We start from the raw sequence: 23,354 nt of genomic DNA, 5'->3' as shown, positions 1-23,354 counted from the left end.
ACAAGTACTGGGTAGGTATCTATGTACCCGTCCGGCTATCTATCCTGAAGCCATCCTCACGTGAGATAAGGATGGAAAGGATCGATTATGGATTGATATTCAGTCTGCATGGCAACCGACCATCATCCGCACTTCCGCTGCCATGCCACAGCTCAGCGTCGTGTTGGTGATATTAGCGAGGTAAGTATATCATTCAGCGTCCCTCTCCGCCTTTGGCTGCGTCTAACCACGGCAAACAAATCCCCACCCCGAGGAGGACAGGGTCCCTAGGTACTCCAAGGTCCTCATACCCCTGGGGCTACTGGGCCTGGACTTGGGGTAAGTTGGTACAGCGCTGCAACTGACTGGGATGAGAATGAGGGGGCGGTTGCAACGGTCAGCCTCCCTAGCCTCACCCAGTCACCACCATCACTAGCCGGAGCAAGCATGAGGCGAGGCTTAAGCAGAACCCGAAGGTCATCTCCGCCCATCGTCAGCCCGCCGTTTGATCCACCAAGCCCATAAGCCCTGGCCCTAGCCTGCCCCAGCCCACTCGCCATCACCCCAAGCAAGCCCAAGTCAAGTTTCCCCTCCTTTTGAGACAGTTGGCGTCCAAACCCCGCTCCCCGACAACCTACTCGTTCTGCACCAGCAGAGAAAAACGGGCAGCCACTAACTAACCACCACCGAACTCAGGAACTAACCTCAAATGTCCTCTCCACGACATCCTTCCCTCCTTTGACTCGACGTGTGACCAACATCACAATCCAGACTGCCCGAATGCAAGTTATCTTTGGTTTTCCTCTTGGATACCTCGTATATCCAGCCTCGTGTCGCAGCTAGGCGCAAGGCAGACAGACCAGGCCTGTCTGACTTCTCAAAGCCCGCGCGGAGGAGGAAGCGGAACCGAGTGAAGTCGTCCACGACGCAGACGCATGCAAGCGGGAGACGGGCAGGGCCGGGCACGGGTCATGGTCAGGTGAGTAGCTGAGTAGCTGAACTGACGTGTGGATGTGGAGTATCGGGGCGTGGGTGTCTGGTTCCTGGTAGGTGCTATGCAGCTGTTGTTCTTGTTGTTGTTGTTGTTGTTGTTGCACAAAAAAGGGAACGAACAGAACACGGGAAAGCCCAAGACAAAGACCACGTATGTAGTCATGGAAATTCCAAATCAGCAGGGATCCATGTTACACAGCGCCTTCTTCTTGTCCGGCCTGGGCCTGGCATGGCCTGCCCAGGAGCGTAAAAAAATTTATTCCCAAGCAACCATGTCGAGAGAGGGGGAGAAACCGGGAGATCTGACACGAAGACGGTGCAAAAGAGAAGGGGGGCACACACACACACACACACAGAGAGAGAGAGAGACAGAGTCGCGGAAGAGGTGTCGTGACTGGCCGCTCTGTTCATGGTCTTCTTGGCTGGTTGGAACGGACACGATCCGATCGCCTTTACCATCTGAGAAATCGGAAATCTTCGTTCTCCAGGTATTCCATTTTCAGCCTCACCACGCCCCGTCGATGCAAACCTCCTCACCCGCGCGGTCTCAGAGACAGCACGCACCTGCTCGAAATGTGCCAGTAATGCGCCCGTGTTTGAGGCCTATATACAGAACTCACTCCATCGGGCTACACGTTACCGACACCAGGTCAAAGTCAGCTGGATGATGGATGGATGGATGACTTGGCGGCCCGTGACCTCGGGGACATGCACAGGCCCATGGTCACATTCGTCACATTCGTCGTGTTCTTTGGAAAAGGACTGAACCTTTTGAGGCCTCTGTTGAACTTGTTGCTGCGTTGTGTCTGCACAAGCTCCTCCGAGACAGAAGCTCCATACGTGTAGTCCTTGGTGATTCGCCCGCTGCCTAAAGCTATCTATACCCGCTAAGCAATACACTTATCCCGGAAAACAACATCAGAAACTCCCTTTGTGGTGTCAGTCCAAACCTGGGCCCCCGCCCCTGACTTAGTTCTTGTGCTTGAAATTCTGCGCCAGGCCAGGCCATTGCTTCTCAAACGCTTCGACTGTGTCCAAAACGCTTCGATCGTACGTGATGAACTTCGGGACCCCGAGCGCCTTATACGCCTTCGTCGACACACTGCTTGCCTCGCCCTGCGGGAACCAGTAGTCCTTGGTGTACCCCTGCCCGGGCTCGCCGACGATGATGTCCCGTTCCGGGAACTGCTCGCGGAGGAGGTCCGCGGCGGCCTGGGGCGGAGCCTTGCCGTTGGACATGAGATATCGCTCGCCGTTGCTCTGGTCCGGGTGTTCCATGGCCCAGACGTGCATGCGCGCCACATCCCGCACGTCAATGTACCCTGCGCTGCCGATCTGTGGGGGCATGACATTGTTGCCGCTGTAGATGTTCCAGATGGGGAGGAGAGTGGTGTTGAGTTTGTCGGGCGTTGTGGGCCACGAGACGGGCGGGCCCGTGACGACGGCGGGATTGACGGCCGCGACGGCGAAGAAAGGCTGGTTTGCCTCAACCCATTTCCAGACCGCTCGCTCCGCTGCAGCCTTGGACGCCCCGTATGCTACGGGAGCCGTGAACTCTCGGCGGGCAACGGACTCGCCCATCTCGTTCCAGTCGGCCTCGCTATAGGCGTGGTCGGGGGCTTGTCGCCAGCGGTCCATAATCGCAGCAATGGAAGACGTGACCACGAATGCTCTCAACTGAGGTCCGGCGGTGGCCTTTGCAGATTCGAGGATTGAGAGATTCCCGCCAATAGCGGGGCCGAAGAACGCATCCACCGTTTTCAGGGTGAAGTCGACGGGAGAGGCAGTGTGCAGAATTGCATGGACGCCCTTCACCGCTTCATCGAATGCGCCGGAAGCAACAATGTCCTCGACCTCGACATGCTCATATTGAGACTCGTAGCCCTTGAACGCGCCCGCTAGAAGATGGCCCTTGGCCGATGTAGACCGAGAGGTGCCTCTCACTTTGTATCCCTTCTGGAGCAGTTGCAGGCCGATATGGGTGGCGATGTACCCATTGATCCCGGTGATGAGGACGACCTTGTCCGCGTTGTCGGAGGGCATGGGAGATACGGATCTGGAACGACTTCGACTCCGACTCAGAGATCGGAGGTAGATGTGACTTAGCCTTTTGGAGGTCTCCAGGTTGCCCCGTGAAAATTGTTGGTCGCTACAGCGGCTGAAGGTGGAGAGTCTTATAGACTGGTATTTATATGCGCTGGTGGGACCTAGCAAAGGTTGTCGGTGAGATGCCGAGTCTTATTGGGTTCTCGGGATCACTTATGCGCTTCACGAGAGTCTCGCTTGAATCTTCTCACCAAATAAAGCAGGTCAAAATGGCCGAAGGGACCAATGGGGGGTATGGGAGAGTTCGAGAGTGGAGCTGGATCGTCGTTCACAGTCTGCTTTGATTTCTAAACAGTCTTTCTGGACTCAGGTGCAAATATACGTAGAACCTGTAGTTTTGGCGGCCGTAGAGAATATTTGTTTAGTCGTGCGTCTGGGAGAAGAAAAAAAAGGGCTGATTCCATAAGCTGAGAATGCCGCATATGTGGCGTTGCTGAGTTGGTAATTACATATTATAGAGCACTACAGGGCGGCATGTCGCCAATCAAGTTGGAAGAGACTCAGGCCGAGCCTTGCCCGCGGAAGCAGCCACTGTTAACACTCAACACTCCTGATCTCGGTTGGGCAAGCCCTGCGGAGTATCTTGAATGGGATTCTGCTCCGCGGACAGTATTAAACTGCTCAATGGTCCTAGTGGGAGGGGAGAACAGCTTGGGGTGTGCTATAGTCGTTTAATTGTACCGTATTAGCATTCCTGTATCTCGGCGGTAACTTTGCAGGTCTAGGTATATTGAGGGCGAGTCAGCGGAGACTGAGGCTCGACAAGACCCCCGTCAGCACGCTGAGCTCGTATCATCCTTTGTGGTCCAGCGCGATCGAAAACAAACCTGTTATCATTCGCAATTTAACATCAGAAAACGCCCCTTTCTCACACAAGACATCGAAATTATTGATTGATCACAACTCTCGCACCAAACCATGCGCCGCAAAGCATGCCCCTGTCAACATGAAATCAAAATCCAGCAGTCTTCAACTCTTTCTCTGTCCACTCCCACAGTTTCTGTCCCGCGTCCGCGTCTTTTGACCATTTGTTCGGCCGATGCTTTCCGACAGGAGTGTAATAGCCTCCATTGACAAGCTCTTCTTTCTTTGCCCCTGCGGCCGCCCAGAGCTGGTTCAAGGCTCCGGCTTCGACTGTCTGGAACATTAGCGGACCAAATATCATGGCGCCGTATTTCATGATAGGATTGGTCTTGGTGTTCGGGACGTACAGATCGGTTTTGATGATGCCGGGGTGCAGCGACACGCTAGTCAGCGCAGGGTAACGCCGGGCCAGTTCGGCAGCAAACGTGATGTTGGCCGCTTTGGAAGCTGCATATCGAGTCCAAGGGCCCGTGGCCGTAAGTTTCTCTGTTGACAAAGTGGTATCGAGGCTCGGCGCCATGTTCCAAGCTTCGGAGGAGACAGAGATAACGCGCACGTCAGAGTTGCGCTCCTTCGCCGTCTTTTCCATGGTTGGAAGGAGGAGTTTGGTCAACAAAAAGTGGCCCACGTGGTTGGTGCCCATTTGAACATCTTGCCCTGCAGCGGTCTTGCCTGCTGGGACAGCCATGATGCCGGCGTTCAGAACGAGAATGTCCAGTCGGTCGCTGTGACTGATGACTTGGTCGGCGGCCTGTTTGATAGAGGGCAATGAGGTGAGGTCAAGGGGAAGGTACTCGACATCGACATCTTGTGAGGACTGTGCCTTGATTGATGCCACAGCGTCACGTCCTTTGGATTCGGTCCTTGATGCAAGGAAGATCTTCTGAGGGCTGTGCTTGGCGAGCTGCAGGACTGTTTCCTTGCCAATACCATTATTACCGCCAGTCACGAGGATGACTTTGCCCGCAAGGCTTTGGATGCTTGTCGCAGGGACGAATGGTGAGCCCATGCTGAATGGCCACATGCTGGCGAATCCGGGATGTAAGACTTCAATTGCAAGCAAGGGATGCAGGGCGTATGGCCGAAGGAGACCTGTGGCGAGCGTGAGAAGTTCTCGGAGATGTGACAGGTTTGGGCGTGCTAGCTCAATGTTGTCGTCTTTAGACGGGTTCGGTGGTGAGGGAGAATGGTTCTGTGCTGCAGCATTGGCTCTCCCATGCTTTTGTAGCTCTTCAGTCTCTGTGTTGTTGGAAGCCCCTGATGTCGGTGGCGACATTAGCGCGACAAAGTTACGCCGACTGCCTCGATAATGTTGACATTCTGAAAGCAGCTCTTTTGGATCTACTTGTTAGACGAAGGCAGTCACGTATAGCATGACTGGATGGGGAGTGTTGGCTGTTGTGCGATGTGGTTCGTCGGTAGCACCGCTGAGCAACCAGAGCTTGGAGAAAAGTCGCATACGGGCGTAAAGGTGCGACCTTCAGCCAATCATGAGCCATGGAATCCGAAATTTCGGAGCAACTCATCCAGCTTCCGACTCTTTAGACTCTGCTAGAGAGGAGGAATATACTAATCCTCACCAATGACTACTATTGAGACTTTTTCATGAAGGAGTAAATGGAGCGTCGACTGTCGAACAAGTTCCGAGCCCTACGAGTACAAAGGTAAGTGCCCGAGTGCCCTCTTGTGGCAGGCCAGGGCGTGTGGGCTCTACCCTGTGCCTGTGCTTGCAGGACCCGGAGACTATGATTAGTATGAGGTAGGAAACCACCCACGATTGTTGTCCCGATATACCGCGACAAATAGACCATCAGTGGGAAAGAAGCAGTCCGCGAAGATGGTGGATTGAGGGCAAAGGAGGAGGATACATCTTGCTGCACAATTACACGTCACGGTGAGACAGGTGAGGCAGCATCTCTCGCGCGAGGACTCCGTTGCCGCCATTAGGGCAAGATGAGGTTGACAAGTACTGCAACAGCAGCGGTGTCAGTGAGCAACAAGCCGACACATTCTCTGCACGATGCAAAAGGCTTTGCAGGCCCTCAGACGTCCTTAGGTACCCACGGCATCGCGCAAACCTACCACAGCCAGGACGACACAGAGGAGGATCGGTCGAGGACAATCAGAATGTGCTCTCCGCTGTCCGCGAGTATGGTAGCCACAATCCATTGACACGGCTTAGCGAGTGCATCGACCACAGCCACCTCAATATACGTAGAAAGGGACATTTGGAGACCGCCACGGCGTCCGGCCGGTCAAGAGGCACCAGAGGGGATGAGCAAGTTTAAGTATGTACAGGGTACTCGGTACAGCAGACGAAACAGCGGTGGGTGCCGAACAAAGCGAGAAAGGAACCAAAAAAAGGGCACAAAGGGCCGGAGATGGTCAAAGATGGTCAAAGATGGGTGGAGCTCGTCAGATCATGGACCATCAGTGGCATCAGCGAATCACAACGGACGCCCACGTCGAAAACTTGCTCACTTGGCGAACACATTGAATGTTCTTCTATCTGGTGCAGGCCCAACCTTCTCGACATGCTCTACTATCCTCTCCATCCTAAACCTCCTTCAGCACCTACATCACTTTCCCATTGCCTTTTGCGACAGCGTCTCTGCGAAAGCGAAATTAGATCGACGCTCCATCCGACTTTGCACCGACGAGTCTTTGGTGACTAGAACACTGATATCGCTCTGTCCTGTGCCCTCGGCTGGGGAAAGAGAGTGTGGTTCGACCCGACCTCTCTTCACCGTGGACATGGTCTCATCATCCGACTCGATGTCGTCAATGGCCTCCTCCATGCCCATGCCCATGGTATTCACCACTTCCCACCACACCCCTCTTTATGGAAATGGATGGACGCCCGCCACGGGGGGCGGCTATGCCGGCACCTGCATATTCCTAGTCTTTCTAGCCATCGCCCTCCGCCTGGTCTTCGCGGTCAAGGCTGTGTGCGAACAGAGATGGGCAATCGCCGCACGGAGACGGCGATTCGTGCTGGTCCAAGGGAGGACCACCGAGGCTGGGCGGATCGATCAGGATCCCGATGCAAAGACCGGCGCTCTCATCACGGTCAACGGCGTCGAGGAGAACGTCAAGGTCGTCCAAGCCAGAGACGCCTTCGCTCCCTTCCGGCTGTCGATCGACGTCCCCCGAGCCATAATGACCACCATCATTGCAGCCATTGCATACCTGCTGTAAGTCACAAACTGATGAGCAAACTCTATTGAGGGTGCTTCCATGCTCACGATCGATCAGGATGTTGGCTATCATGACGATGAACGTGGGCTACTTCCTCTCCGTGCTTCTGGGGGTATTCCTGGGCGAGTTGGCCGTGGGCAGATATGCCCGGAACGACGAAAACTTTCACTGAGACTTGCTTCTGCTTCTCCTTGTCTTTCTCCTCATTACCTTCTTTTTTTTTTGGCGAGTACAGGAGCCGGAGCCTAGAGCAATGTCCATGATCGAAGAGCATGGTCCCAAGCGAGAATGTTATATGTATAACGCATTTATACAGGGCGATTTTTCTAGGTGCCGTCAAAATGAAATGCAGTGATGACATGTAGGTGTGGCTTTCGTCCTGAAGCACTGAGATGTGCCTTTCCCCCTTGGCACCTTTCTCATGTCCATCTCGACGTCCTGGACTGACCCGTAACCTCTTCCTGCATTCATCCCTCATCGGCCAGGACCTGGCTTGAAATGATGTCACTCGGAGTGCAGACCATTCGAGAGAGTGGCCCGGGCACATTCACGGCACGTTGTTATTGTCGCTGTGGTAGTGAAGGCGCAGATATCGCCTGTTGCCGGGATCTCTCACTTCTGGAGCGATGTCTGCTCAACGGTCTATCTCCAGGGAGTAAAGCGTAGAATGTCAAACTCTCCGAGCTAACAACGGTGTAAACCTTAGCAAAACTTTGAGGCTTCCCCTGGTCGGCGTCCTCTCTGCTATAGGTGGGATGCAGGGAGTAAGGACGTGGTTTCTATCTCTGCCCTGTCGATGCGAATGCGAACCTCACGGCCACGTCTCGACTTTGTTCCACTCCCCTATCGAGTCACTTGGCTGGGGCCCGCCAGGGCCACCTGCCTCCTGGGCCAGAGTCCAGATCTGCCTCCTGCACTTCGTGGGATCCGTCAAGTCGACCGCCTCGACCTGCTCCGGCGTGATGATGGCGACGCGGAAGTTCTTCCTCGCCAGAGTCTCCTCCGACAGATGTCCTGCTTTCTGGCCCAGGCCCTCTCCCGCCTGCTCATCCCTCCCTTCTGACAGCGGATGGCCGGGCGGGGGGTTCTTGAACGAGCCCCTCATGACGGGCGACAGGTTTTCAAAGTAATTCTCCACCTCCGTTCTCCAGGACCAGGACCGGTCGTGATGGTTCTTTCCCGCGTGGTCTGGTGATCCCTCCCTCACGCGCATGTATCGTCCGACCTCTGCTTTGACCGATACGGTGCCGGAATTCTGTGCCTCTGGGGTGCCTTCTTCCACATCGTCAGCCGCAACGAGCCAGCATTTGCCCCGTATTCGCCATTGCGTCCTTGTATCTTTGATCCAGTAGACCGCTTCGACGGGCCCGCCCCCGCCAGATCCCGAGCGCGACTGCGCCAGATCCCCTTTCCCTCTCCCCGTGGCAAAGAGCTCGTAGGTCTTGCGCATCCGCGCATCGGTGGTGAACGTGGGACAGTCACTCTCAAATATCGGCGGGTTTTTGGGCAGTTGATTGTACCCGTTCTCCGGCAGCGTGGCCCAGAAGCCGCGGAAGATGCACGTCCGCGCTCTGGGAAACCCCGAGTCCGTGACGGTGGCGAGAGTAAATTCGAAGCCAGCGCCACCGGCTTGTTCGAGGTGTTCTGCAAAGGTTCGCTTCCAGGGCGCGACGGTCGCAGGCGTGGGGTGCGACATTGCGGAAGCAATGCGGGCGAGGCGCTGGACGGGTTGAGGGGCCAGTTTCAATTGAAGCGGCAGATCGGATGATGCGGTGCGAGGTTCAGGTAGAGAGGATTCCAGACGAGAGGCTTGCTGCTTCTTTGCTATTTCCACGTTATCACTGCGGTCCATGACGCGCTCATTGAAGGATTGAAATCATCACCGATGTCAATGACGTCGACATGCTGGGATGCAGCTATTGGGCTGCTAGCCCATAGGCGGCGGGCCTAGCCGCTGGGCTCACCAGGCGACCCCCTAGGCGCTGACTGGGCTCGCGGAGTAGCTAAAGGATCGCTTCAAAGGCGGCCGGTGGCCTGTGCAAGCCTCACCAATGTTGCCGACAATACTCAAACAATCGCTGCTCGGTGCAGTACAGTAGGCTTGAGAAGTGCTTCATCCTCAGAGAACTCCACCTTGTCCCAGGATCCTCCTTCCCCCGTCTGGCTGCTACCTATAACTATATCCGCCATTTGCAATAGATAGACTGCCTATAGCTACCTACCTATTTACTCAATGACGATGCTCTTGTCGTAACAAGTCGTCATCACGGCCCAGGGGAAGGACTCAATCCCGAGTCTAAGCCTCGCTGCTCCTGCTCTCGCAGAGCGTCTCTGTCACGAGTCTCGCTCTTTTTCCACTTTCGGAATGATCCACCAACTCACACATACCAGGACAAACAAGCCTACCAGAATCGGTTGCAGGACTTTAACGCCAGCATGAGCTGCGACGAGACCAGTGAGGGCCGGGAAGAGACTGCCGCCGGCTTGAGCGAGGACGAATATGAAACCTGCAATACCTCTAGGTCAGAGGACAACGTACAGTTTGACGGCGATAAGAATCATTGGAGCCGCCCGCACCTAAGGCCGTATTCTGGATAGACTTTGGACAGAGCTTTGTAGCAACGGATATCCCCTGCAGACGTAGATGGTTAGGTTCCCGCCTCACTGGGAGTAGGCTCAATACGCGGAGACAGCATACAGTTGGAAAGAATGGACCGGCGAAAAATCCAAGTGCTGAGAACAGCACAGCGTCGCCCACAACATTGGGTATTCTCCAGAACATGATCTGTAGGGCAAGGCAAGCAAGCGCATAGAGGAATACCATGCGCCGCTCGCCGTAACGATGAGTTGGTTCCGTGAGCAGCAGACGGCCGAGGAAGCCCCCTCCGTTGTAGCCTGCAGATACATAGCCCATGGTTTTCATGTTACCGCCTCGCACTCGAACCAAATATTCGACGACCCAACCTAATGGTGGGTCGATCCAGTTAGCAAGAAGGCTCGTACAGAAAAGAGGACAACCTAGCAAACTAAGCACTTACCTCCTGCCGTGATCATTGCACCCAAGAAAAAGAAAAAGAAGAGACTGATCAACCAAATTGACCGGAGTTTCAGTGTTTGCAGAATTTCGTTGAAAGCCTGCTTATTCCTGGACTGAGGACTGCCAGGGGGGACGTCCGCAGCGATGACACCGTCTGTCGACGTCGGCCGCTGCTGCTGTGTTTCTGCATCCCTGGCGTTCACTGTCCTCGTCCTCTCCTCTCTCTCCTTTCTCTCCTCATACATATCTCGGCCGAAAGCACCAAAAACGAATCCAAGGTTGAGGACACCTAGGCCGGCCTCGACAGCATAGATATAGTACCACTTACTGTTGCTAGCTATTGGAGTGGCGACAAACGGGCCGGTCAGGCAACCTAACATATACATAGCATGGATGAAACCGAGCCAGCGATGTGCTCCTGGAACAGTTGCAACGAATGTGTTGGAATAAGCATCCTGATACGCTTGCCCAAGAGATGTAAAGAAGAAGGTCACAGAAAATAGACCGAAAGGCGGGTTCCAGAACCGGAGTAGCTGAGATAGGAGCTGCAACCCTGCTCCCAACAGCAGAGTTACACCCAGCGAGAGGCGTAGCGTGGTTGTCAGATGGGTGTTGGTCAAGGCCGAGGTGAACCAGCCTGCAAAATTGGCTACATAGCTATGTAAGCAGTCAGTCGAGCTTCTCCATGACCGGATGGGCGAACGGATGGGACATTACGGTGATCAGGCCAGTGCTGATATTGTATCTCTGCAGCATATACGGTAATAACGGCCCAGTTGTCCCATCATTGGTTCCGGCATAGAAGAATGAGAAACCGGCACATATCAGCTTCAAGTACGAACGTGTCGTAGCTTGCTCTCCGGACAGCTCGCCTTGCCTGTCTGATGGTGGAGGATTGCTGCAGTCGATATCTACTGTCGGAGATACGCCGTGGTGCCTCGACTGGAGCTCCATACTAGAGCGCGATGGTACAACTCGAGTCAAAGATCAGAAGTGACTTCGAGACTCGAGAGGCCCCTCTCGGGATTCTTTTCAACCAGGAATATATCGTATCAAAGGCCTGGGGGTGCGGCGGGGCGGAAATTCGTCGGCAAAGCCTACCTCAGGGGTGATCCATGTTGTTCATGATCATCAAAGGGCGACACCAGATACTGTTCTGACTCAAGCTCGTTGAGGGCGCAAGAACGACTGTCAATCATATGGACAGGAGCTGCAGAACGCGGAATGCCGGCTCCACGTCTGAGAAATCCCAACAGCATCCACAACATCTGCCGAAGTTTAAGCGCTCAATGTGTTTGAGCATCTCGAGCATTAGTTGAAAGGGAGGTCTTCATGCTTGGCGGTGGCATTTATAAAGAATGGTGCGTGAAGATCATGTTCCGCTGTGGTCGTGCAATATCTTTGCCTAGAGATATTGTGACTGTGCCTGCACAGATAGGCGCTATCATCTCAAGACGAAGCTCTCAGACCTAGCATCCGAGTCGTCGGCAATCAATTCTCCGTTCATAACTCCATATACATAGCCCTCTCCCACAAACCGACACGAGAACGCGTTTTTCTCATCGACAGTTCTCTGCCTTGTATCCTCACCGTCTACACCGGTTTTCTCCTCCTTCTCTCTGGTTGTCTCGTCGTCATCCTCGCACCGTACAGAATCACAACGACATCGCCCTCCCTGATTCCCTGCGGCACGAGCGCCATATACCCATCGGGTGTGACTGCGAAGCGCCGGCGTGCACATTGCAGGCCCAGTGACATTCTAAAATCCGCCATCTTTCGCACGTAGCCCTCCGGGTCGCGCTGCATCTCCGGGTACGGGTGCTAGTCGAGTGATTTGGTCCACGTAGATTCCGCACGCAGCAATCGCGTTCGAGTCCGCTCGAAGTTGAACCATCGCCTTAGTCGAGCCGGACGCCGCATACGCTACCGACGAAGCAGCGGGCACACTGGATAGTCGGTACGTGTAATGTGCAGCGCTCCAGTGAGGGACCTTCTGAGCTCTCTCCTTGATTCACATGGACAGAGATGATACTGATAGGTGTGTTCAAGTCCAGTAAGCCCGATCGAATTGTACCATTCTACCGTTTCTGCAGCACAAGGTGTACATAGAACAGCGGCCTCTCGATATATCTGTGTGCTTTTGCCCAGCCTTTGTAGAGCATCGAAGGCGAGATGAACAGGGCCCAGGCGACTGTGAGAACAAGTTTGATAACCGCATCTGTAGTGTCGCTATAATCCACAAGCTTCCGAATGGCAGCGTGAGCCCCGTAGAATGCGGTGGTTGCAAAGGCATATCTAGAAATCAAAGAATCAATTTGTCTCTCTTGTTGGGTGTCATGGGGCCTGTCCCAGTTCATAGTTGAGAGGGTTGCGCTTGTGGAGAGCTGGTATTTGCAATTCAGACCGGATCAAACCTTTTTGCAATTGTTGGACACCAGGGAAAGCGCCATGTCTCATACGCATCGCTCGATCAAGCATCATCGAGGGTCGAAGGTGTGGTAGCCCAGGGGTAGCCTCGCGAGGCAGCCGCAGGAGGTGGCGGTGCAAGATGCCAAGAACGACTCCTCTCTTTTGGGACTGAACGACTCAAAGTTGCCGCCTATAGATCGAGGAATGGGTGCCCAAGGGCAGGTGAGTGCAAATGCAAAGGGGCCACGTACTTCTTACATGACCCATAACAATGTCATCCTTTTTGATTATCTTGACCATTGACAGATCGTGAGCGAAAAGGGGTGACAATCCCATTCCTGATTGCAAGGGATTATTACAGTACTCTTTTCAGCCAAGCTATTGAAAATCCTTCAACTCCCCCTTGGGCAGCACTTTCTCGTGCGCACCTCTACCGCCGAAGCTTCTCTTCCAACACCACGCCTCATCCCTCTCGGGCCCGTTCGACTTACCGTCCAGCACGTTGACGACATACTTGCCAATATTCGGCAGGAATTTCCAGCTGTGAAACGATCCAGCCGTCGCGAAGTAGAGGTTCGACAGCCGCGGGTCAGGATGTTGAGCGATCAGCTGGTTTTGGTCCGGTGATATGGCGTCCCAGCAGAGGCGCCAGTCATCGGGCACTCTGCCACCGTCGAGGATCTGCGGGACGCGCTGGCGGATGATTTCTACGGACTGATGTTGGAGCGACTCGGGAACGGAGTGTTGGTCGGGTGCCGGGACCGAGATGTTTTGGCCTGTCTCTGGATGTGATTGGGTGTTGAGGAAGGTGTGGGCATTTGTGAATTTGATGAGACGCTCTTCAGTGGGCGGCATCGCCTCCCCTTTTGCTCCGTATATCAACACCGGCATCTGCGAGTAATGCCGGGCTTCTTCTTCAGAGACGTGGAATGCTGCGACGCATACTCCCGCGGCTTGGATCTGTCTCTGGATGCTGTGTTCTTGGGAAAGGGCCATTGTTTCCTCAAGCGGTGCCATCAGCCATGGTGTCCACGCCCCCGTAGCTAGAACAATCTTTTCTCCAGTGAATGTCCGCCCGTCAGCCGTGCGGACACCAGTCAGCTTGTCACCATCACTGAGCAGCTCCTTCACTTCTCCTACCTTGTACTTTACACCAGCTTTGACAGCTTCATTCATCATAGCAGCCACAGCGGCAGAGGCATCAGCCCATCCGGCACTTGAATTCGTGTAGGCCTTGCTGTACCCAGTAGTGTCTATTCCGCAGAGGACACCGCCCCAGTTAGACCTGACTTGGTCCAAGGATATATCGGCAGAGGTATCGGGTCGACCACTTTCTCGGAAGTTTCTCCGAATACGATCCGCGAGATCGCTGTCCCTCTCGTCCAACATGACCCAACCGGTCTGGTGGAAGTACGGCTTCATGATTGGATTGTCTGTCCAATACTCCATGGCCTCGTAGGCCAAGTCCATGTAAAAGGCTTTGCTGTAATCGGCGCGCACGATCTTGTTGATATCCGAGGACGCGGCCTGCGGTGAGGGCGCGGGTGCGCGGTCCAATACTGTAATACGTGATGGGTCTGCATGGCTGGGACAGAGGTGGTATGCAGTGCTGGTGCCGAAGATGCCTGCCCCGATGATCAGGACGTCGCAGTCTGGAGCGTCAACGGAGCCCATTGTGCTTCTTTCTGTAGAGGGGTGTAAGCTGGTCTCGCCGGATGCGGCGTTCAATGACGGGATGGATACTCGATAGTCAGAAGGAGGCTGATATCAGATGTAAAGGCTGATTGTCCGACGTCATTGGATGTTCCATCTTGTAACACCTCCTGCACCTCTCAGACGCAAGGTCCCTGGGTGTCGCTGTTATCTCCCCCCTAGGCCTGGTGGGCATGCGGAGTTAATTCCACTCGTCCACCCGGATGCAGCACCCAGTTCTCAAGCCCGGCGCCGAGAGAAAAGTGTGCAGCCTAGGTAACCTCGTAGTGCCTCCCAGCCACCAACTCCGCGCTGAACTGCCGGTGTTTGGGGGGGCAAGTTGGGGTCAAATTGGGTCAAACACAGGCTTCCAGCTAGCGGCGCCATTCAAGCTTTTCGTCCAGATCCTCTTCAGATCCAATCGCATTGCCAGGACCATTGAGACATCCACAACGTACCTCGGTACATATCTCAACGAGCGAGGAGGTGGTTAAACTTATCGGAGGGTCGCAACGTCGAAGAGATGGATGACAGGTCGGGTGCCGTCCGTGGTTTGTTGAAGAATGGGCATCTTGGTTTATCTCTGCCCGCCAGTGGCTCTCTCTGTTGCATCTGTTCAAGACTGATTTTATAGATACCTTGCCATCTTCTTTCCTTTCTGTCGTCCTTGGGTTTCTACATAGGGTAGACGGGAATCGGCACATTTCTTACCGCTAGACCTCATGGCTCTTGGTACGACGACGCTGCAATGCTTCTTTGTCTTCGCATGCTGACCGCGTTCCTTCACAGCAACTGCTGCAGCCGCCGCTGCAGGTGGCTGGGCCGCAGCGACCTACCTGGATGCCAAATTCAATATTCGACATGACCTCGACTCCATCAGGAGACTGAGAAGGGGAGCAAAGGAGTACGACCGGATCGTCAAAGAGGACAAAGTCTGCTTCTTCTATGCCCTCGAAGAGACATGCAAAAAGAGATGGAACAACCGCGCTATCTGGTCGAGAGAGGGCGGCATATACACCTTTGGCCAGCTTTACGAGGAGACCCTGCGGTACGCCCAATGGATGATTGAGCAGGGCGTCAAGCCCGGGGAACTTGTGGCCATGTATATGATCAATTCGCCGCACTTCTTTATCGCCTGGTTTGCCTGCGCGGCTGTCGGCGCCGCGCCCGCATTCATCAACTACAACCTCGAAGGGAAAGCGTTGATGCACTGCCTGGACGTGTGCCAGACGAAATTGTTGATTGTCGATGAAGATGCCGGCTGTCAAAAGAGGATCAACGAGAGCCGGGCAGACATTGAAGCCAGGGGCACAAAAATTGCGGTTCTCGATGGCACGCTGAAGCTGGAGATTGCCACGAAGCCCGTCGAGAGACCGGCTGATGAGCGTCGTAAAGGCACAAAAGGCAGCTTCCCTTACTGCTTAATATATACCAGGTAAGCTATCTCGCCATCTCGCTTTATTTCCTAAACAGGAGAACTAACACATCATCCATCGCAGTGGAACTACCGGTCTTCCCAAAGGCTGTGCTTTCACCCTACAGCGGGTCTACCTCATGTGCGGTCACTTGATGCCTCTGTGTGGAGGTGTCCCCGGCAAGGATCAATGGTTCAATTCCATGCCGCTCTATCACGGCACAGGCGCCATCACAACCTCCTGTGCCCTTCTACAGGGCATCGCTGTTGCCATTGCACCCAGATTCTCCGTCTCGCGGTTCTGGAACGACATCCACGACTCCGAGTCTACGTTCTTCGTCTACGTCGGCGAGACGGCACGCTATCTGCTCAATGCGCCGCCTCACCCACTTGAGCGGGCACACAAGCTGCGCTGTGCTTATGGGAACGGCTTGAGGCCGGATGTGTGGGAGAAATTTCAAACGCGCTTCAACATCCCCGAGATCGGCGAATTCTTCAATTCCACGGAAGGCATGTTCAGTCTGTTCAACTGGGACAAGGGACCGTACCTGAGAGCGTGTGTTGGCCACCACGGGTTAATTCTCCGCACGATGCTACGGAACGTCTACATTCCGGTCAAGATCGACCACGAGACCGGAGACATCTGGCGAGATCCCAAGACAGGCTTTGCCCAGCGAACTCCGTACGAAGAAGGCGGTGAGATGATTGTTGCTGTGCCGAACAAAGAAGCATTCCAGGGCTATTGGCGGTCCCAAGCCGCCACGGACAAGAAATTCTGCACGGACGTGTTCAAGAAGGGAGACATCTATTATCGCTCCGGAGACGCCCTGAGGCGAGAACCGGATGGGAGATGGCACTTCCTCGACCGTCTAGGCGACACATTCCGCTGGAAATCCGAGAACGTCTCGACGGCAGAAGTGGCCCTGACGATAGGCCAGTATCCTGGCATTGCCGAGGCAAACGTCTATGGCGTGTTGGTGCCGAACCACGAAGGCCGAGCGGGCTGCGCCGCGATACACCTCGATCCAAACTACACGGGACCGGCGGTCGACTACAACGACCTGTTGAAGTTCATGCGCGCCCGGCTGCCCCGGTACGCCGTGCCGGTGTTCTTGAGGATCGTCAAGGCGAGCACGCACATCCACAATCACAAGCAGAACAAAGTGCCCCTGCGCAAGGAAGGCGTCGACCCGAGCGCGATCGGCAAGGAAGTGCCCGAGGGCAAAGACGACCTGTTGCTCTGGGTACCGCCCAAGGCGGACGAATACATGCCGTTCACGCCCGAAGATTGGCAAAAGCTGGTCACCGGGCAGGCCAAGTTATAAATACATATACAGCAGCAGCAGCAGCATTTTTCTGTGGAGAAAGCCAGCCATACAAACCCGGAGTCCGGAAAGAATTTAGCGTGCATATATATCCCTTCCATCCACCCACCCATACATCGATACATATATGTATGTATATCCCCTAGACCTGCATATGGCATCATATATCAGCATCTCGAATACGAGTGCGGCACTTGGCACAAAAAACGCCCTTTTTGTATCGAATGTGCCGCAAAGTCCTCTCCTCCAGAGTACACGGATATGACCGGGAGACGGGGAAGGATGTATGAAAGAAGGTGAAGAGGCCGTGAAGGGAGGCTATGTTGAGAGAAGGAAGGAGAGAGGGAAGTCTAAAAGGAGGAAGATGGTTGGGGGAGCCGTTTATAAAGGCCATCGCAGAGTATTGAGTATCTGGCACATCATTCCGCTATACCTAGTGGTCCTCAGTCGTATTTGGCTCTTGAATCCCGTAGCATCTCTTCTATCTCCTCAGGACCATGGTTTATTGCTTCCCGTAGTGAATTCTCAAAGTCTCTTTCCCCTTTGGCATTAACATCGGCTCCCGCATCGAGTAGTATTCGAACAATTTCCTCATGACCCCTTCGTGATGCTGCCACCAATGCATTGCCGTAAATTCCTGATGTTTTGAGTTTAGGAGCTCGAAGTCTAGGCAGCCCTGGGGAAACTGGGTGGGACAATGGAGGAAGGCTCGAGGCGGGCCGCGGGGCAAGAAGTCGCCTTAGTGCAAACCTGCATCTCCACCTGGACAGAGCCGCATTGTTGCTTGTCCAGTGGCTGCTGCTACTAATACAGTGAGTGACTTGCTTCTGCTTCGTCTCGCCATCGTCGCTTTCAGCCTGATTTTGTAAGCACATCTCTCCCCAGCTCCAAAACAATGGCAGGAGTGGAAGCAGCCGGGCTCGTCCTGGGCGCCCTCCCTCTCATCACATCCGCCCTCGAACACTACGAGGATCTTGCCGCCCCCACAATTGCTTTTGTACGTTGGAGACGTTATTTGCGAAGGTTGGTCCAGGAGCTCTACACAATACGTGCCTCCGACGACCAAGCCATTCGCCTTCTTCTGGCTTCTTTTGGGCACCTCGCAATCCAAACCACGATGATGGAGGATCCGCGAAGCAAAGTGTGGAGGGAGGGAGATATTCCCGACAGTCTGCAAGATCAACTAGGAGCGGTATACAAACCATTCATTCTTACCATAGATGAAGTGGCAGAGATCCTGGTCGAGGTAGCATCACCTCTCCATATCCCTGGATCGTAGCAAGTTTGAACACGTCCGTTGGCGTAACCGAGTCAGGACTGACTTTTGTAGGTAGTCACAAGCCAAACCCCATTGCCACTTGTCTCTTCCAATCCACCAGCCGGCGAACACTCCTTTTCATCGTGACAATTTCGACTTTGGGCAGAGGATCAAGTTCGCCATGAAGAGGAACCGTGTGAAGACCTCATTAGAGCGCCTGGAGGCTTGTACGAGGAGAATCGATAACTGGGCCGCAAGAGCCGACAAGCTGCAGGAGGAAACTCCGCAAAGTCGTCTGAAGCTGAAGTTTTCTGCATCGCTAGAAACCATCCAGGAGAACGCGAGCAAAAACATATCGAGCAATTTCACGAAACTGGTGCACCGACCAGTTTGTTCATGTTGCTCGCCTGCTGCTCGAGCAACGACTAGTGAGGTCCAACAAGCGAAAGGGGCCTTCGCAACCAGCGGATGCGAGCTCGGTGGCCCAGGCGACTCGCTTCGGGTTGAGCCTCTACGGGGACTGTGGCGCATCTTTTGGCTGGTTGAATTCTGAAATAAGGATTGACGAGCTTCCGCCGAAGTACAGTGTTTCGAGAATTCTTTCGCGGCTTAGTTCTGAACTCGGGTGCTGACATGATCTCGATGTAGCACGAAGACGGTTCGCGTGACGATCTCAGCCCCGGGGAATGACGACGACGATGACGCTGCAGGTCTAAACGCCTTCACAAACTTTTGCAAGATTATCAGGGAACCTGCCTACCCATTTGTGGGTTTCTCTCTTGACGATACAGGATGTTTAAAAATTCACTAGTATTGGATCCAAATTGCCCTTCATCTACAGCACAGTATGGCGTTTGCCTTTAGAAATAACGGTTCTCTGTCATCTGTTCCATGTCATTTATCTTTTGGATATACTCCGCAGTGGTTCCTTTATTATCTATCCTCTATCCTATGCTATTTGCATTTGGAAATATTAGTTTACTAGATACAGCCTTGGGAGAGACCGATCGTGGACTGCGGAGGCACTCATTAGACAGATAGAAGATTCCATAGGAGACTGTGATATACTCTGTTGGCTCTATCGGTCTTGTTGGCCCTATAAGCAGAGCGCACAGAACAAACAGAGCGCACAGAGCAAACAGAGCGCACAGAACAAACAGAGCGCACAGAGCAAACAGAGCGCACAGAGCAAACAGAGCGCACAGAGCATAAGCATTATATATACACCTTCATTACCCTAGATAGTTACGCTCCCTTCGTAGCCAATCATATTATTTAATGAACCATACTATTCTTAGTAACATAGTGTGGACGGCAGAGCGCCACTGTCAGATTCTTTACGTGGGAACATTGAGCGAAACCTTTGGTGCCAGCAGACAAACCTTGACATCAACAGTTTTGGTCTTTGACGGGGTGAAGCAGCGATTGGGTATATCCAACCATCGGGACGATGCGGCAACCTCTGACAATGTTTCGGTACTAGTCAGAGTCCTCCGCCCGGATTTCAAGCTCAAATATCGAATGATATCGCTCCAACCCGTCATCGAGAGTTATGCAACTCCAGCTCAAATTTACCCTTGCAAAGATGGTCCGAAGTTGGTCCGCCGTCTCCTCCGCCACATTTCAGTCACAGAAGCATTGACACCTTGGTGGAGGCGGAGAACAAAAGTCTAAGCCATCAAGCTTGGACTGCTACTTGTTGAGCTGTCACGGTTGATCTCCAAGACGACAGACCGGGCGTAGTTCCGACTTCCCCGGACAAACCGTCCATATCTCACTGCGCCGCCTTCATCCCTTTCATATATCCCTTCTCATCTTCTTTAGTCGGTGTGAGGTTAGAATATGCTCCACCACAGATTTTCCATTTTTTTCATATAATGGGGTCAATTGAGCAGCCAAAGATCAACCTTGTCCGAATTGCCCACGTTTACTATACGCACAAGGACATCAACAAGGCGCGAGAGTTCCTAGTGGACTTTGGACTCACAGAATGCAAGAGAACGGAGAAAAACATATACTTCAGAGGCTACAGCAAGGAACCCTTTGTATACTGTGCAAAGGAGGGTCCAGAGAACGAGTTTGGGGGTGTAGCATTTGTTGTTGAAAGCGAGCGAGATTTGGACCTTGCACAACAGACTCTTCCTGGCGCGACGAAAATATACGAGCTGGAGGATGCACCTGGTGGTGGAAAATGTGTGACCTTCTACGATCCAGTTGACGGATTCCTTTTCCATTTGATTTACGGTCAAACGCTGTTAAACGAAGAGCAACTTCTACCAGAGATTCAGTTCAACTTTGTAAGCTTATCACAGCCAACGTCGTGGTATTTGTCACAATACCTAACGTTCACCTCAGCCAGCGACCAAAAACCGCGCCAGTGGGCACTACCAACGCTTTGAAAAGCGTACGTTTCCTTCTACCCTTGGGACCTTCTTGCATGCTTACTTTCAAGTATCCAGGCCCTGCTCCGGTCCATAAGTTGGGCCACTTCGGCATGTGCGTGACCAACTTCGACAAAGCGTTTGAATTTTACACGAAACGCTTCAACTTTTATCCAAGTGATGTAAGCAGCAATCCTATAACACAATTTGATTGATGGATCTGATTTTGCAATGTCTCACAGCTTGGACATACTCCCGATGGCAAGAATGTCATTGTATTCAACCGTCTCTCGCGAGGAAAAGAGTTGGTCGACCATCACTGCTTCTTCTTCTTCGAAGGGCCAAAAGCCCACGTCCACCATTCGTCCTTTGAGACACACGACTTTGACACCCAAGTACTGGGCCATGATTGGCTTCGTCATAAAGGATACGAGAATTGCTGGGGAGTAGGACGTCACGTCATGGGAAGCCAGATTTTTGACTACTGGTGAGTGAGCCACACTCTGACCCGGAGCCCATTAAAAGATTTTTTTTTTTTCAGGTTCGATCCTTCCCATTTTATCCTGGAGCACTATACAGACGGAGATTTGTGTGATGAAACGCAAGAAACGGTCGTGTCCCCGGCCTCGCACGACAATCTTCATGTTTGGGGTGAGTGAAACTGCAAATCCTAAAGGAATAAGGGCTTACAAAACTTGTTTCAGGCCCTGACCTTCCATCCACATTTCTACAATGATGCGCACAAAACTCTGCCTTGGTCCTCCTGGATTAATAGCTAGGCCGTACACGGGGGCTAGGGTATGTGCGTCACCAGAAAGGATCGGCGAGAGCAGTCCAATTGTGCTGAACTAGATGTTCTCCAAACCCCCTGGCTTCAGTGGAGGAAATATCTAGGTTTGAGACTGCTGCAGAGATAAATACATAAGCCTTCATGCCAATTAATCGCAAAGCTCGGCCCTGAAGTCCGATTTTACAGGTGTAACACTTGAATGAGCAACTGCCCTCCGAGGCCGAAGATGCTCCGACAGGATGTGTAGAGGAGAAAGCCCCCTTAAGGGACTACATTCTCTTCGCTTCTAGACTGTCATAGCGCGTGAGTCCCAAGAAAAGGTTGCCCTCATCACCTCACATACCTTGATTGAATCTTTGGCCGGAGGTAAAGTGCCTGAGCCATCGTTGTGATTTCTTCCACTCGCTCGTCGACCATGGCATCCACCCAGAGTGCCGTCCGTGGCCTGATGATGGTGCCAATGTCATTGAAGCCGACAATTTCTGTGCAAGAATGCGATGACTGGTATTGCAACGAACATGTCCCCATACGAATGAGACTCCCCTACTTTGAGCATGGGTATCGCTACCGCTCAATCGAAAATGGCTTCGGTGATCCGGATGCCAGTGAGTTGCCCGAATGGCTCGCTCTCTACGACATTGCCAACATGTGGAAACTTACGCAGAACGAGTATGTGCGTCTGCTCCAGCCTACTTTCCAATCACTTCGAGAGAGCAAAATCATTCAGAATATTTCGGCGTCGCGTAGATACTACGATCTCGTATCGACTTACGAAGCGCCCGGCTTTGTCTCGCCAGAAGACTCTCTACGCATGGGCGATGTTGGCGAAGCATACGGGGCGACCCTTATTGTTGTAGGCGTCAGTCTCTCGAGCGATACGCCGGAATCCGAGTCGGAATGGAACAGATGGTACGAGGAAGACTATCTCCCGGCATTGTGGAGTGTCCCCGGCTGGCGGCGGACGCGACGATATCGGACCTCGTTCATCGAAGATGCGCCGACGGAGTCTATGAAGTTCGCCTCGAGGATTGAATATCTGACGTTGAACGAGTTTGCAAACCCAGCCGTGATAGGGGGTCCAGAGCATCAGATTGCAATTCAGACAGAAAGCCGGACAAATGTTGTTGCCAGCAAATGGAGGCACGCGTACAAGTTGCATTACATTCAAGGCCCAGCTTCTCGTCACCTGGCGGCTCTGGGGCGCGTCGATATTGAGGATTTTGTGAGCCCTGACGGACTGACCAAAACGCTATCTGGCCCAACACCACGCATTGAAAGCTACATAATCGCCAGGGACGACATGATCATCACATACATGCTGGAAGGCACCGCAGTGGAACCTGCTACCACGCTCGTTCTCTCCACTTCTGCGGGTCTTTCATGGAAATCCTGGAATGGCTTTGTGGAGAGGCTACTTTCACAGGATGCCGCATGGACATGTCAAATCTTGCGACTGCAGCTCCCAATCCGTCGGAACAATGCTGACAATACCCTAAATGATGCTGTCAGCCTCGTCTCGGTCGCCAATGATCTAGAGGACTGCTTCAATGCATTGAGGATGGGGAAAGCAGCTTTCCACTTGAATCTAAGGCTAGGTGGTAGGACAGCCGACGGATCACGGTTGACAGTTGTCAACGAGATAGGAAATAATTGTGTTGCAAAGTCCGAGCCTTTGGCACAACTATGTGGCAGAAACGCTATCATCACTTGCGATTCGTCGCAGAGGCTTACCAATGCTATGGACATTCTAGAGAGGGCAGCATCAGTCGCTCGAGAACTCGATGACCTTTGGGACAAGATGATCAACCCCCTCCAGTAAGCAATGGATCGCAACATTGACCATATGACTTAGAGTATATTGTGTTCTGGGTAATCTTCCGGATAATAGACCGGACATGCAGGGTGAGA

General features: G+C 53.3%; 9 protein-coding genes across 9 annotated transcripts; 4 read left to right on the top strand and 5 right to left on the bottom strand.

The window, feature by feature from the left end:
• Nucleotides 1–1,941: 1,941 nt before the first annotated feature.
• A1O5_11327 (uncharacterized protein) lies at nt 1,942–3,015 on the bottom strand (the record flags this gene model as incomplete). Its single annotated transcript, XM_007751899.1, has 1 exon — nt 1,942–3,015. One exon carries the CDS (start codon nt 3,013–3,015, stop codon nt 1,942–1,944), a length of 1,074 nt encoding a protein of 357 aa, XP_007750089.1.
• A 1,015-nt stretch (nt 3,016–4,030) lies between these two features.
• Nucleotides 4,031–5,218, bottom strand: A1O5_11326 (oxidoreductase; the record flags this gene model as incomplete). The annotated part of the gene is made up of 1 exon (XM_007751898.1): nt 4,031–5,218. The coding sequence occupies one exon, from the start codon at nt 5,216–5,218 to the stop codon at nt 4,031–4,033; it is 1,188 nt and encodes a 395-aa protein (XP_007750088.1).
• Nucleotides 5,219–6,726: 1,508 nt separating this feature from the next.
• On the top strand, nt 6,727–7,312 carry A1O5_11325 (uncharacterized protein; the record flags this gene model as incomplete). The annotated part of the gene is made up of 2 exons (XM_007751897.1): nt 6,727–7,136; nt 7,198–7,312. The coding sequence occupies 2 exons, from the start codon at nt 6,727–6,729 to the stop codon at nt 7,310–7,312; spliced, it is 525 nt and encodes a 174-aa protein (XP_007750087.1).
• Nucleotides 7,313–7,951: 639 nt separating this feature from the next.
• Nucleotides 7,952–8,992, bottom strand: A1O5_11324 (uncharacterized protein; the record flags this gene model as incomplete). Its single annotated transcript, XM_007751896.1, has 1 exon — nt 7,952–8,992. The coding sequence occupies one exon, from the start codon at nt 8,990–8,992 to the stop codon at nt 7,952–7,954; it is 1,041 nt and encodes a 346-aa protein (XP_007750086.1).
• Nucleotides 8,993–9,474: 482 nt separating this feature from the next.
• Nucleotides 9,475–11,131, bottom strand: A1O5_11323 (uncharacterized protein; the record flags this gene model as incomplete). Its single annotated transcript, XM_007751895.1, has 6 exons — nt 9,475–9,647; nt 9,718–9,772; nt 9,839–10,104; nt 10,179–10,290; nt 10,381–10,834; nt 10,890–11,131. 6 exons carry the CDS (start codon nt 11,129–11,131, stop codon nt 9,475–9,477), a joined length of 1,302 nt encoding a protein of 433 aa, XP_007750085.1.
• Nucleotides 11,132–12,964: 1,833 nt separating this feature from the next.
• A1O5_11322 (uncharacterized protein) lies at nt 12,965–14,260 on the bottom strand (the record flags this gene model as incomplete). The annotated part of the gene is made up of 1 exon (XM_007751894.1): nt 12,965–14,260. The coding sequence occupies one exon, from the start codon at nt 14,258–14,260 to the stop codon at nt 12,965–12,967; it is 1,296 nt and encodes a 431-aa protein (XP_007750084.1).
• Nucleotides 14,261–15,000: 740 nt separating this feature from the next.
• On the top strand, nt 15,001–17,017 carry A1O5_11321 (uncharacterized protein; the record flags this gene model as incomplete). The annotated part of the gene is made up of 3 exons (XM_007751893.1): nt 15,001–15,010; nt 15,068–15,713; nt 15,778–17,017. 3 exons carry the CDS (start codon nt 15,001–15,003, stop codon nt 17,015–17,017), a joined length of 1,896 nt encoding a protein of 631 aa, XP_007750083.1.
• Nucleotides 17,018–20,152: 3,135 nt separating this feature from the next.
• On the top strand, nt 20,153–21,315 carry A1O5_11320 (uncharacterized protein; the record flags this gene model as incomplete). Its single annotated transcript, XM_007751892.1, has 5 exons — nt 20,153–20,572; nt 20,631–20,679; nt 20,735–20,838; nt 20,899–21,143; nt 21,198–21,315. 5 exons carry the CDS (start codon nt 20,153–20,155, stop codon nt 21,313–21,315), a joined length of 936 nt encoding a protein of 311 aa, XP_007750082.1.
• A 546-nt stretch (nt 21,316–21,861) lies between these two features.
• A1O5_11319 (uncharacterized protein) lies at nt 21,862–23,265 on the top strand (the record flags this gene model as incomplete). Its single annotated transcript, XM_007751891.1, has 1 exon — nt 21,862–23,265. One exon carries the CDS (start codon nt 21,862–21,864, stop codon nt 23,263–23,265), a length of 1,404 nt encoding a protein of 467 aa, XP_007750081.1.
• Between the last annotated feature and the right edge of the window lie 89 nt (nt 23,266–23,354).

Source organism: Cladophialophora psammophila, assembly GCF_000585535.1.
Source record: "Cladophialophora psammophila CBS 110553 chromosome Unknown aczJe-supercont1.25, whole genome shotgun sequence".
Taxonomy (NCBI): domain Eukaryota; kingdom Fungi; phylum Ascomycota; class Eurotiomycetes; order Chaetothyriales; family Herpotrichiellaceae; genus Cladophialophora; species Cladophialophora psammophila.
This window is presented reverse-complemented; position numbering and strand designations above follow the sequence as displayed.